General features: G+C 30.9%; 1 protein-coding gene across 1 annotated transcript; it reads right to left on the reverse strand.

The window, feature by feature from the left end:
- Window positions 1-2,060: 2,060 nt before the first annotated feature.
- LOC114187135 (cinnamoyl-CoA reductase CAD2-like) lies at window positions 2,061-5,036 on the reverse strand. The gene is made up of 6 exons (XM_028075280.2): window positions 4,789-5,036; window positions 4,247-4,416; window positions 3,970-4,161; window positions 2,985-3,147; window positions 2,529-2,715; window positions 2,061-2,391 (listed from the first exon to the last, which is right to left on the reverse strand). Exons 1-6 carry the CDS (start codon window positions 4,907-4,909, stop codon window positions 2,247-2,249), a joined length of 978 nt encoding a protein of 325 aa, XP_027931081.1. The 5' UTR covers window positions 4,910-5,036; the 3' UTR covers window positions 2,061-2,246.
- Window positions 5,037-14,619: the final 9,583 nt, after the last annotated feature.

Consider the following 14,619-nt stretch of genomic DNA (forward strand, 5'->3'; position numbering starts at 1 on the left):
GTACAATTATGGGTATGATAAGTTGAAAAATATCTTAGAGATCTAAGAAAACTTTTCAAATATCAACATATATAATGGTTGATAAATAACAAAAATTGTTTTAGCGAAACAAAAGAGTTCTTCAAATGAAACAAAAACTAATAATAATAAGTAAAAGATTTTTTTTATATTATCCAGTAAACGAAAAGTTTGTATTAAATACTTAAGTTGAGAGTATTGAACATTCTCATTTGACAGGAAAATATATAATAAATAAAAATATTAAAAAATAATAGAAATATTCAAATGTGAGACATAAAAACATTTTAATTGACATACATCTTTTTAACATAATTACATAAAGGTTATGATAAGATGAAAAATATAATTGAGATGCGAATGAGTTTCACGACAAACTAAATAATTAGAAGAAATAAAAAATTATATATATATATATATATATATATATATATATATATATATAGTTAGTTAGTTAGTTAGTTAATTAATTAACTAATTATGAATATTTTAATAATTTAAACGAGGACGGGTATTATGGCGGGATATGTACATCCCCATACCCATCCTCATACCCAATTAAAAAAGTCGGAGATTATCCATACCCATACCCAGTCAATGCAGGGATTCCTCGTCAAAACGGGGAAGGGTTCGGGCAATATCCACGGGGACGGGTTTATTTGTCATCTCTACATAAGATTGGGGCAGCCCTTAAAATAAAAGGGGAAGAAACAATTGGGCCTTACAACATTAAATTTATTTAAATTTATATTTTTCATTGAAATTTATTTAAATTTTGTTTTAAAATTTTAAATTTATTTTTGTTGATATTTTATTACATCAAATTTTAATATTAATTTTTATTTAAATTTATATTTCAAATAATTGTATATAAATTTATATAGATTTATAAATTTATATTTCAAATATTTTTATAATATTATATATTAATAAAATATTAGAGTTAGTTTTAAAATAACAAATTTATAAATTCAAATGTAAAATATAAATTTAAATAAATTTAATATTGTTAAAAATATTTAATAAAAATATCAATTTTAATAAAAATGTCATTATAATATTTATATAAAAATTAAATTTGATTTCGATATGAAGAAAATTCACATAATTCAATTTTAACCATAAAAATGGGAACTTGATTGACTCAAAATAATAAATAGAAAGATATAAGATTATGATAATAACTTCACATGCAACACAATCCTGACTTGACATATAATAAAAATATCTTTTTAAAAATAATTAAAAAAAAAACTATAAGTTTTCGGCTTGAGTAATGTAAATGTCGGTGAAAATTCAATGCCTCGAAAATTTAAGGGTTTTTTCGTAAGGTTCGTCCACGAAAGATGAGTCAGGGCCTAAGATCAGATCGAGAGGCGTAGTCAATGAACAACAAGTAAATATTCTTGTAGTACCCTTTGTTTGTCCCGAGGGACGGAGGAGACTAAGTTAGCCAAAAGATAATTATGGGTTCAAGGACATATGATATCTCTACTTTTTCAAGATAATAGAAGTAAAGAAAATGCCTGGAACCAAAGTTCGAATATCAAGCAAGCACTGTAGACACATTTTAAAAACAAGACCTAGTTATTATATATTTTCAAAAATAAAATCTTAATTAAAAACCCTCAAAATATGAAAACCTAGTTAAGATTTTCCGACAAATAGGAGGCAATATTTTAACCTTCCACGTCAATAATGACTAATGTAATCACAACTCCAGACAACTCCGTCTGGTCAAATTAGTCAAATTCACAAGTCTTATTTAGAAGTTTTGTCTTCATACAAAGAATACCAGACAGACATGTACAAATATTTTCTATTAATTTGTAACAATTAATAATGAGGTTAAAATTTTTAACTTTTCAACATACACATTTATTTTGCCTCTTTTAAAAAAAATAGTACATTATCATAATATTTTATTTTAACGTATTTTATATTTTATAATTTAGTAATTATTTTTCGTTAAAATAATAGTTATATATAAAAATTTAACTGTGTTTATCATTTTTATTATCATAAAAAAAAGTCTAAAGACATAATCAAAATATTCCAGTGGTATAAATCTGTAATACAAACACTACTTCACGCAAAGAATAACTTATTTCAGTACTCCCCAGTTCTGATCTAAGTCTTATTTTGCAGTAAATTTATTCATAAGCATGAGAATAAGAGATCAAATGAACGACTAAAGAAGGTTTCGACGTTTCTCAAAGGGTAACAACTTAAAATTTGGTAAACTTCTTTTCCTTCAAGCTCTCCACAGTATCCTTGAGACTCACTTCCAAAGGAGTAAATTCAATCCCCAAGCTCTTCGCTTTTTCCTTCGAAACTTTAAACAGTGGCACATATGGCTTATCATCTTCACACCTGGTATCAAAACAACAAAAGCTCGAAGTAGTTAGAATTATACAAATGCAAAAAACAAAATTAGACTCCGAATCATATTCACCTTTTATATATATAAATGTACGCAATTTCAATAATATCAAAATAATTATACTCACTTCTGTGGAAGTTGCAATGTTGGGTATAAATCTCTCAAAATCTTCACAACGTCTGAGTAGTGTATCACCCTTTCAACTAGTAAATATCTTCCATTAGCTGAAGCATTCTCATATGCTAGAATATGGGCAATTGCAACATCTTTCACGTCGACCCATCTAAAAACATCATTTTTAAATGTTTGCGCACCTGTATGAAGGCCATGGAACAGTTTTTTCAATTATCTGAGAATAGTACAGCAAAATAGCATAACATAGTTTGAATTGAAAAATTATCACATATTATTAACCCTCCTTCTCTTATTCCATTTTAGTTTCTCTGTCATTATTTTATATTTCCTTTTCATTTCATTTGATTCATAACAGGGTTTGAGATGAAAAAAAATTACATTGTGTAATCAAGATGCAGCCAAATCAAATAATAGAAATTTTAGAGCACAATGTATGAACTGTAATTACCATTAACTAAATTTAAAACTATAGCAGCACTAGTGTTAAGCTCTGGTTGCAAGAGAGGTCCAATAACCAATGCTGGGTTAATTGTAACCATGTCAATACTGTTTTCTTTCACAAACTTCCAGGCAGCATCTTCGGCCAAAGTCTTTGAAAGGTTATACCATAACTAAAACATAAACAGGAAATACAAAGAAACGTGAAAACATGATAACGCAATATACATGACAAATTATAACACTTTGTTGACATTTGAATAAATGTAAGTACTAACAGTGCAGTACTTTTTGTGTAATGCATATAAAGTTACAATTATCATATGAACAAAATGAGGGAAGCAGATTAAATTGCTTAGTAGCGTAGCTACACATGAGAATAAGTGAATAATGAGTGCATAATATCAAAATTACAATAAACCGAATTTAATCATATGAAGCAATACCTAGTCTTCAAAAGGGATGAAGCTAAATATTTGTTGGTGTGTACTTGTATGCTTTGTTTGAGAAAACTACCTACGACTTTCCCTACAGGAATTTTGAGTTGTCCGCTATCCACCTCTATTTTAGATTTTAAACCATTGGCTATAACATCAAAACTTAATAGGTAAAACATTAGTAATATTGTGAAAAGCTTTTGTGCACTTCGATGCTTTGAAAGCAAAGAATAGAAAACATTCTCAGCTGAAAGTTATTGATTGTATCCTTGTGAAATACTATGTAGATTTTTCCATCAATGGTGTTTTAAGCCAATGGTTTCTTTGAAAGATTTGACTCACATACAAAAGTGGAAGTAAACAGCGATCTTGCATTCATAATTTTCATTTTAAGGCACACACATATACATATATATTGTCCATGTATAATTTTGGTCTTCTAAGAAACACAAAAACTTTACCACACTTACTATTTGTGTGTTTTTTCACAATGAAGTTTTCATCTCGGTAATAAGGATTAACATGTAATGAAAGTTTATTAGAGAAAACGGCACATACCCCCGTTCTCTCACAGAATTCTGGGTCAGAGTACCAAGTCTCATCAACCACCACATCAGGGGTTTTAGGCCTGTTGCTGAACCCAACTGCAGCAAAAGAAGAAGTTAAAACGACGCGTTTCAGCGTCGGCGAGTTCACACATGATCTCAGAACATTCAGAGTCCCCTTCAAAGCTGGATCTAACAACTCAGTCTGAAACAGATAAAGTAAAAACAAATTATTATACAGCCATGGATAAAAAAAAGAATGAACCAAACGAATTGCAATCGAAACAAACCTGCGGATCTTTGGCATTGCCAAAAAAGGGAGAAGCAGTGTGAAACACAGCGTGACAACCTTGAACGGCAGAGTCAAAGGAACCTTCTTCTAGAAGATTTGCCTTGAAGAGATGCAATCTCTCTTTCGCACCATCAAGGTTAAGCAAGTGATCCACCTTTCTGGGATCATCTGCACATTACACAGTATATTGAATATGGCAAACGAGAGAAGCTCTGCAATGAGCCATGGCAGAGACGCACAGAAAAGGAATCAACAACGAAGAAGAAGAAAAGAGAAGAAGAGAAGACGGGTACGTATTTCATAATCTTTCTGATGAAAAGTATTTTGCTTGTTACAAAACAAAAGAGGGAAACCTATCCAAAACAGGTTTTTCAAAACGGAACAAAACTAAACTCTAGATTACTGAAAAAACCAGTAATCTTAAACCCTAACAGATCCAATACATTACCCAATTTTAGTTTCGAAATAGTAATGCAACACCATCACTAGGAATAATCACTGACGAAAACAAGACCAATGGAAGACAATAAAAACACAAACTTGGGTCGCGAACAGTGGCCTTAACAGTGTAACCGCGTTGGAGAAGAAACTTGACGAGCCAGGAAGCGATGTAACCGGAAGCGCCGGTGACACACACTACTTGTCCTGCTCCGCAGCTCATTCTGGTTTATCTTCTTTTGCTCTGAGACTAACGTTTTAGAAGAAAAACATTGAAAAAGTGGTAGTTGGATATATTACTACATTTTTCAGAAGGCACACCTGGCTTGTCGTTATCTCCATTTACGAAAATGTCAGTGGAAACCATTTGACTGCATTCTTAACGGGGTAAATAGTTCCTGAAACGGGTATCATCTTTAGATTGGGACAAGAGTGTAAAAAAAAAATAGAAAAATAGTAAGAATTGAGACCGTGTGAATGGAGAGAAAATGAATGAATTTGACAAGATTATAATATCAAAGTTTATAATAAATATAATTCATGTAACTAATAAAAAATGGAAAACATTAGGTCGATTAAAATAACTTTGCCCCTTAATTATACAAATGACACAGTTGACTAATTACAGGGCAGGGGCAAGTTATTTTAACTATGTCTGAAGTAAAGTTATTATGTATAGTAACAATTTCACATTTTTAAAATTTTAAGAAGTCGTTTTCATGTATAACGACTTCATTTTAAATGTTGTCTGCACGACTTGTCCTTGTCTTATAATTTACTTGCCAGCTGCCCCAATTTTATAATTAAGGGACAAAGTTGCTCCATTCTAAAAAAAAAAAAAAGCCCAATTTCATATTCCATATTATGAGGAGGGAGAAAGGTGTCCTCCTTTAGAAATCTTTCTTCTTTTTTTCTAGTCTCTCGTACCCTTCTTGTTTCTCTTATTTCGTCTCCAGTGGAATCCAAATTGTGATATTCGTGGTTAGGAACCCATTCTATGTAAGGATTTCATTTGCTTAGCCCTTTTCTCTTTAATCCCTTGAACTCAATAAGCAAAAGAAGAGATTTTAGTGTTTGTTAGATTGGCGAAAGGGTTGTCGTCAACATCCTCCCTTTTATTTGGTTTTAGCAACGTCCAAGAAGTTGTTTATGGTTATCGATACTTTGAAGACCCAATTTGATTATCTGTAATACCAAATTTGATGTGTTTTCATAGTTTCGACAAATGCATCAAACCTAGTACAACAGAAAACCAAATTGCGTCTTCAAAGTTTCGATACCACAAACAACTTCTTCGACGTTGTTGAAATCAAACGGAAGGGACGACGACTAGGACAACCATTTTGTAAGTCTAATGAATACTAAAATCCTATGAAGCTCATACATGTCTCAAAACTGTGTCTCGTTGTGTCTGATATGTATCAGACATCGACACATGTACGATAGTACACGTATTAATAAAGTGTCCAATTTGAAAGAAATTTTTTTGTCTATAACATGGTTCCAACACAATATTAATAACCATAAATCCAATGATTTTCTAAAAGAACTCATAAACTTGTAAATTTATTACATAAGTTTCTATTATGATTATAAAAATAAGGAACAAATTTTATATGATCACTATTTTTCACTTTTTAGATATTAGATAAATAGATTGGATTCATTTGTGTGTTAATTCTCAATGTGTTAGTTAACAGTTTGAAACTAATATGTATCCACTAGGAGACGAAAGAAGAGAGAATTGAAGGGTACGAAAGACGACATAAGATAAAGAAGAAAAAATTTCAATCGAAATTGCCTTTCTCCTACCCATAATTCCAACATGAATTTAAAAAGAAAAAAATATGAAATATGAAATTGAAAAGCCACATTGAATGCAGATAGTTAAAAAGTTGTCAAAGATGGGTAGTCAACGAATATTTTCCTTCCATTTAAGTGTTATTTTACACTAAATTTACTCAACCATAAGCATACAAAGGTGTCGCAACCGAAATCGCGACGGGACGACGAACCAAAAAATAAAATTTTGTAAAAACAAAGTTTGGAGTCGCCACCATAGTTATTATAGGAAACTATGGAAAACCATAAAAAAAAAAAGCAAGGTCTGCGAAAAAACCAGAATTTGGGTCCGGGAGTCGGTTACGCGTGGGGAAGGTATTAGCACCCCACAACGTCCGTCCTAAGACGGTACCTTTAATTAAATGTGAAAAAGTTATGTGGTTTTTCCTTCAATATTTAATTTTCCCCAAAAATATTAATAAAAGAATGTACAAAAAGCAAAACTATTTTTTTGAATTTCTGGGCCTGACGAGGATTAATCCTCGCTCCTACGTATCTCCATGTGAATGGAGAATCAGGGTTACGTAGTTCTTTTTGAAAAATCTATTTGGAAAATTATTTGAAAATGATTTAATTTGTTTTACAATTTTGAAAATCTTTTTATTTAAATTTTAGTATTATTTTAAAATTGGTGTCATGCGACGCGAGCGGTCGGATAGACACTTCAAGTAAATTCTTTTTTTTTTCTAATATTTTATTTTTTTTATTGTTTAATCATTTATAAATTTTTAATATTTTTTTAAGTTATTTTAGAGTAGTTGTGGATGTCATTGCGACGTGAGCAACCAAATAGATATAAAAGAGTAAACAAAAAAAATTATATTTTATTCTTAGATTGATATATAGGTTTAGAAAAAACAAATGTCTAAATTAGATGTCATGCAACGCGAGCGGTCGAACAAACACCAAAAAAATGGGAAAAAAAATTAATGATTTAAAAAGAATAATAATAAAATTGATAAAAATAAATCAAAAGAAAAAATAATGAACTAGCAGTTACGTACCTTAAAAAATGTTCAATATCTCCTCACCTTTTCTCTTTTTCTTATTTTTTGCCTCCTTTTCTAATATTTTTGTTTTTTCCTAGAGAGATAAAGATGAGAGGTGTCTGTCTATGTGGGTGGTAATTAGAGAAAGAGAGAGTGTAGAAAATGTTTTTTTTTTCTTTTTTCTACCTCCTTTAATATGGTTTTTTTAAAGAGAGATTAAAAAGAGGGTGTGTATGTGGGAGTGGTGATGGGAAAGAATTAGAGTAGTGTAGAAAATTTTTCTTCTTTCGGTATGACAGAGTGCGTATTTATACTCACACCTTACAATATCAGTGCAATCTCAGCCTTAATTGTAATGAATAATATAAGGAAGAAATTGCTTATGATAGCAACACATTATGGGAATCAAATAATAGTAAATAGAGTACAAAATCAATCCCAATTAGTAATATTGATTATAACCATTAACAAATCAGAGCACAAAATCAATCTCAATTAGTAATATTGATTATAACCATTTGAAGAAATATTTCTTCTAATTATTAGAATCATATCACTAATTTCTCTTTCAGAAACAAGGGTAGAAAGCAGGTTGAGTTGTTGGGCTCATGAGAAAGAGTGCGATAATTAATAACAAATTGGGCTCTTCCCTCTTTATTCCTTTTTTTTTCTTTTTTTTTTAAGTTGATGTTTGAAAATATTTTTGAAGAAAATTTTGTTTCACATTTTTTTTATTTTCAATATTAACTAAAAAACCCTTTTTTTTATTTTTTTTATTTTTTTTAAAAATAAATTTATTCACCCGGACGAAATTGGGTGTTGACAGCTGCCCCTCTTTACTTAGATTTTATTAGATAATTTGAAATTTTGACTTTTTCACATTATCGTAATAAAAGATAAGTAAAGATAAAAACACTAATTTCGTTCGGTTTTCAAAAGAGGACAAATTTGAAGACAAATTTGACCATACCAAGCAGAGGGTCTCGGTTTGACACACTGATTCTTTTTTTTTTTTACTTTTTGAAAAAAACAAATTAGACCAATCTTGTTGAGATGGTTTAAAAGATTTGGTGACCATTACCATGTAGAGGGCCTCGATTTGAATTTTTTTTTTTATATTTTTTTTGAGAAAATATTAGACCAATCCCGAGGAGAGGGTCTATATCCAAAAGATTTAGTGACCATTACCATGTAAAGGGTCACGATTTGACAAACCATATTCTTTTTATACTTTGACTTTTTGAAGAAAATATTAGACCAATCCCGAGGAGAGGGTCTATATCTAAAGAATTCGATGACCATTGCCTCCCAGAGGGCCTCAATGTGACATAAGAAATCAATGACCATTGCTTTGCAGAGGGTCTTCATGTAAAGAGATCGATGACCATTGCCTCGCAGAGGGCCTCGATGTGACAAAAGAAATCAATTACCATTGCCTCGTAGAGGGTCTTGATGTAAGAAAGGGAGAACCTGAATTTTGCTTTTGAAGTGTCGACAAACATTGCGTGTATGTCTAACATTGGTGAGACTTACACAGAAAATTATCATTGTTGACTTTTTTTTCTTTTTTTTGTAAATGATTTTCAATGATTTTATGGAGTATGATGAATGATTTGATAATGCATGAAATGTTATGATTTTCTTTTTGAAACTATATGATATGCTTGCATGGATGCGTGAATGCATGAGTGGAATTTGCTATATTTTTCATTTTTTCATTTCTTCATAAATCTAAGAAATGTTGGAGGAGTTATGCATATGCACACGTTATGAATCATTTATGATGTATGACATGCTATGATTTTCTTTTTAAACTTAGACGATAATGCATTCATGGATGCATGGATGCGTGGATGCATGGGTGAATTTTGCTTTATTAAAAAAAGATGAATTACTCATGTATGCATGACTTGGTATGATGTATGAATTTTTCTTTTGCATTTTTTTTTTGAAAACAATATTCGAATTGATTCCCATTTCATTGTTATTTCTAATTCATGGAGTCATTCTACTTTGATTTTGTTTTTTACTTTTCTGAATCATTTCCTTGGTCTAATCAATTTACTAACGAATTATTTTTTTAATCATTTCTTTGAAACACTATTTGAATGACATGCATGAAATTGTCAAGGGCTTGAAAAGGTTTGGATGAGGTGATGAAGATTAACTAGGGAGTTGTCCCAATTTGAATTGGTCTTGGGGCACAAAATGTGTTTGGGCTTTCCCCAGTTACTGATGGTATGAAGAAAATGATGGGGACTTCAAAAATTGCCCCGGGTGTGAGAGCCAAGGATGGTCTTAGGGTGCAAAAGCGTGTTTGACTTTTCCCAAATGAGGAGATTAAAAAATGACGGGGTTTTCACAAGTTGCTCCTGATGTGATCACAATCTTCAATGTAAATAAATGCCCCCATTCAAAATGAATAATGGGAATATATGAATCACAAACAAAGTGACTGCCCCAGTTTGGGTTTGAGATTGATAAAGATGGACTATGTTAAGGTTGGTCAAGGTTTAGGCTTAGAGCGGAGGATACTGTATGAGCAAAAATGGAATTTCATGAAGAATGAATTGAAAGGGGACAACCGAAGTTTAGCTTAATTGCCCGAATGTGCATGCTAATTTTGTAGTTTTGAAAACATGTCAACCAAATATAAATTGCCCCGGTGTTTAAAAGAAAATCTCTGAACACACTTTTTCAATATTTTTTTTTACCTTTTTTATAGAACAAACCTGTTAGCAAATCAAAATTTTCTTTTAAATTAAAACCTTCGAAAGATAACAACCAATCTTTGATCTGTGTGGACTTTATAGGCTTGTATCGTGGCCAAGGCTAGGGGTATGGAAGTGAATGATAGTAAAGGCCCAAACAAGTGATGTGAGGGTTGTTTCAAACAAGGATATTTGAATAATGTTTCATTCAAAATTTGTTTGACTTCTTTTTGTTCACCTTTTTTTCTATATTTTGACCTTTTATACTCATTCTTCAAACTTTTATTTATTTTTTTTCCATATAACCCTATCATTTCTTTCTTTTTCTTTTTTTTTTTATTTTGATATTTTTTTATTGGTGAACTGCCAGTCAGATGAAACAAATGCAAACATTATGTCAACCCTCAACGAAAGGGTGATCCTTGTTTAGGGTAATTTGAAAGAAATTTTTTTGGAAGGCTCAAATTGGGTAGCAAAGGATAATTACTTTTATTTTATTTTATTGGATAAAGAAATATGGCCACACATCATTTCAAATCATGGTTATTTTTCTCAACAAAAACTTTAATTCAGAGGAAAATAATTTAGTTCATGTAACAGGATGTCCCTTGTTTTGTTTTTTTTTTCACTTTTTTTGTCTTATTTTTTCCTAGACTGTCCTTCAAAGTTTTTAGTCTAGCAGACTTTTCTTCACTTTTTTTATGTTCAGAGAGTTTATGGTAATCCTTTTTAAGATATGTGTCCCCTTTACAATTTTGAAAATCTTTTTATTTAAATTTTAGTATTATTTTAAAATTGGTGTCATGCGACGCGAGCGGTCGGATAGACACTTCAAGTAAATTCTTTTTTTTTCTAATATTTTATTTTTTTATTGTTTAATCATTTATAAATTTTTAATATTTTTTTAAGTTATTTTAGAGTAGTTGTGGATGTCATTGCGACGTGAGCAACCAAATAGATATAAAAGAGTAAACAAAAAAATTATATTTTATTCTTAGATTGATATATAGGTTTAGAAAAAACAAATGTCTAAATTAGATGTCATGCAACGCGAGCGGTCGAACAAACACCAAAAAAATGGGAAAAAAAATTAATGATTTAAAAAGAATAATAATAAAATTGATAAAAATAAATCAAAAGAAAAAATAATGAACTAGCAGTTACGTACCTTAAAAAATGTTCAATATCTCCTCACCTTTTCTCTTTTTCTTATTTTTTGCCTCCTTTTCTAATATTTTTGTTTTTTCCTAGAGAGATAAAGATGAGAGGTGTCTGTCTATGTGGGTGGTAATTAGAGAAAGAGAGAGTGTAGAAAATGTTTTTTTTTTCTTTTTTCTACCTCCTTTAATATGGTTTTTTTAAAGAGAGATTAAAAAGAGGGTGTGTATGTGGGAGTGGTGATGGGAAAGAATTAGAGTAGTGTAGAAAATTTTTCTTCTTCCGGTATGACAGAATGGGTATTTATACTCACACCTTGCAATATCAGTACAATCTCAGCCTTAATTGTAATGAATAATATAAGGAAGAAATTGGTTATGATAGCAACACATTATGAGAATCAAATAATAGTAAATAGAGCACAAAATCAATCCCAATTAGTAATATTGATTATAACCATTAACAAATCAGAGCACAAAATCAATCCCAATTAGTAATATTGATTATAACCATTTGAAGAAATATTTCTTCTAATTATTAGAATCATATCACTAATTTCTCTTCCAGGAACAAGGGTAGAAAGCAGGTTGAGTTGTTGGGCTCATGAGAAAGAGTGCGATAATTAATAACAAATTGGGCTCTTCCCTCTTTATTCCTTTTTTTTTCTTTTTTTTTAAAGTTAATGTTTGAAAATATTTTTGAAGAAAATTTTGTTTCACATTTTTTTTTATTTTCAATATTAACTAAAAAACCCTTTTTTTTATTTTTTTTATTTTTTTTAAAAATAAATTTATTCACCCGGACGAAATTGGGTGTTGACAAAAGGTTTCCACGTTTCTTAAAGGGTAACATTAAACTTTGATAAACTTCTTTTTCTTCAACTCTCTAGAGTGTCATTGAGGCTCATTTTCAAGGAATAAAGTGAATCCCCCCAAGCTCTTTGCTTTTTCCTTGGAAACTCCACATATCGGTTCAAATGTTCCATTGTCGTCTTCAGATAATATTGTTGACAAAGTGAAATCGGTATTAGAAAAAGTCAAAACAACAAAAACACAAATTACTTATTACTTATAATTATACAAATGCAAACAAAATTAGACCACAAAATGAAGTGTGACATTGGCCCATAACCTATAATGAGTTAATCATAGAAAATAATTTTTTGAAATACTGGTTGGGCTAATGAAAATAACACGTCTTGAAAAGTCCACATTGTTTAGGATAACCTAGGGGTGAGTGTTGTTAGTTTTAAAATGGTTGAAAAGCGAATTGGCTAGTTAAAAATTTAGGCTATCTTTGCAAGCTAAAAACCACCTTTAATTGAATCAATTAGATCACCAAGTTAGGATGCAAAAGGTGTTGGACAGTATACTTTCAGTCAATCAAAAACAGAGTTAACAGATTGATTTTACTAAACAGATTCTGTTCTGGTATAATCAATCGATTGAAACAGAAAAAATAGTCTACTGAAATACTGGGAAAAATGCAGAAATGCATATTTGAGTTTTAAACTAGAATAAGTGCATAAAAATGATCAAGACAAGTTCTAAATGATTATGCAAACATGTTTAATGTTGTAGATGTCATGAAAACATGCAAGAACTTGAAAAAAATGATTAAAGCACAAGTTCTTTAAACTTTAAAATGAATATGCAAGAGAGAAAGGTTAGAGAAGAGAGGACACCACGAGATTTTTATACTGGTTCACTCAAACCTGAGCTACATCCAAATTGCCAAGGCAAGCTGAGCTTGACTTTGCACTATTTCAAAAGATTTACAAAGTATCCACCCTTACACTTTCAAAATATGCAAAAACACCACAAAAGACTCTTGAATCACACAAGAATCACACCAGCACAGCAAGAACCCTCTTGTACTGGAAAACCACCAAGCACACACACAAAGCTTGAGAAAGATGAAACCTCAATGGTAGCACAGCCCAACCTACCACAAACCACTTTCTCCAAGCTTGAAACCAAGCCAAAAGCTCTAAGAAATGATCCAAGATCAATTTTCAACTGCTGCAACCTGTATGATCACGAAGGAGAGAGTTTCCACACGTTTCCAGAACAAATTCGCGCTCTAAAATGATCAACAAACCTCTCTTTTGAAAATCACAGCTTTTATAGTCAAACTGTTATGAAATTCAACAAGTTGATTTCCAAATCAATCGGTTGATTTCACTTGACTTAAGTGAAATCAGTCGATTAAAAAATAAATCAACTAATTAAATTTGTTGCAGTTTAAGACTACTGCAGCCAACCTTTTAACCTGTTGAAAACCATTCAACAGACTAAAAGAGACATTTTAATCTGTTGAAAAACCATTCAATAGATTAAAAAACACACCTAAGACCAAATACATCTAATTAATGCTACAAGGTTTACAATATGAATTACAAACTTCAAATACACTTTTTTAATGATGTTACTATGTGGAGAGCACACGTTCTAGCCTTGATCAACATGAATATCATAAAATCTCCTTTCCTTCATCAATGTAGGCTTCAATCCAATGGTAATGGCTGTAAGATAGTTCAAAAGAGTTTCATTCAATCTTCATCAAATCTTCAAGAAGCAAACCACCTTGGCTTCTCAAGTCAACAATCTCCCCCTTATTTGATTGAAGCCAACCTCTATCTTCTTCTATCTTTCATTGCAAAATGCTTCCATTTGTTGGATACCATTAAATTGATGAAGTGACAATTTAGCTTGAAACTTGTGAACCTGAAAAATATTTACAGTAGCAACGCACACAAGCTAACAAGAACACACATATACACATATGCTCCCCCTATCAATAATATAGGTTCAATTTCATATTTGATTTTAATTCCAATTTTAATGCTTCTATGCTTTTAATTTGATCAATTTTCCATTTTCCAATTTTTCTCCCCCTTTGGATTCATCAAACAGAACAAATGCATAAAGAGAACAAGCATTGCATATCCTTTCATTAATAATGGAACATAATACAACAACTGAAACTGAAATAGAGAAGAAAAATCATAAAGCTGATATAATCAGCTGATTGAAACAAAAAAATAACCAACTGAAACTGACAGAGCTGAAACTAAAAAAGCACAAACACATGGTTGCAATGCATGATCCTAAACAACCAACACACTCAGTCATCCTGAGGATCATTTCTAGTCTGGAATGAGTTCAACATATCATGGATATTATGAATTTGGCCATCCAATACATTGAACCTCTCATTGGAATAGTCGTGAT

This window comes from Vigna unguiculata, chromosome 1 (assembly GCF_037176805.1).
Source record: "Vigna unguiculata cultivar grain cowpea cultivar isolate G323 ecotype 2 chromosome 1, ASM3717680v1, whole genome shotgun sequence".
Classification (NCBI taxonomy): Eukaryota; Viridiplantae; Streptophyta; class Magnoliopsida; order Fabales; family Fabaceae; genus Vigna; species Vigna unguiculata.

Coding starts and splice junctions, on each gene's coding strand:
- LOC114187135 (XM_028075280.2), bottom strand. CDS start 4,909: ATGAGCTGCGGAGCAGGACAAGTAGTGTGTGTCACCGGCGCTTCCGGT. Junction 3,148..3,969: donor AATTCTGTGAGAGAACGGGG/GTATGTGCCGTT, acceptor TTTATGTTTTAG/TTATGGTATAACCTTTCAAA. Junction 2,392..2,528: donor ACATTGCAACTTCCACAGAA/GTGAGTATAATT, acceptor TTTTGATACCAG/GTGTGAAGATGATAAGCCAT.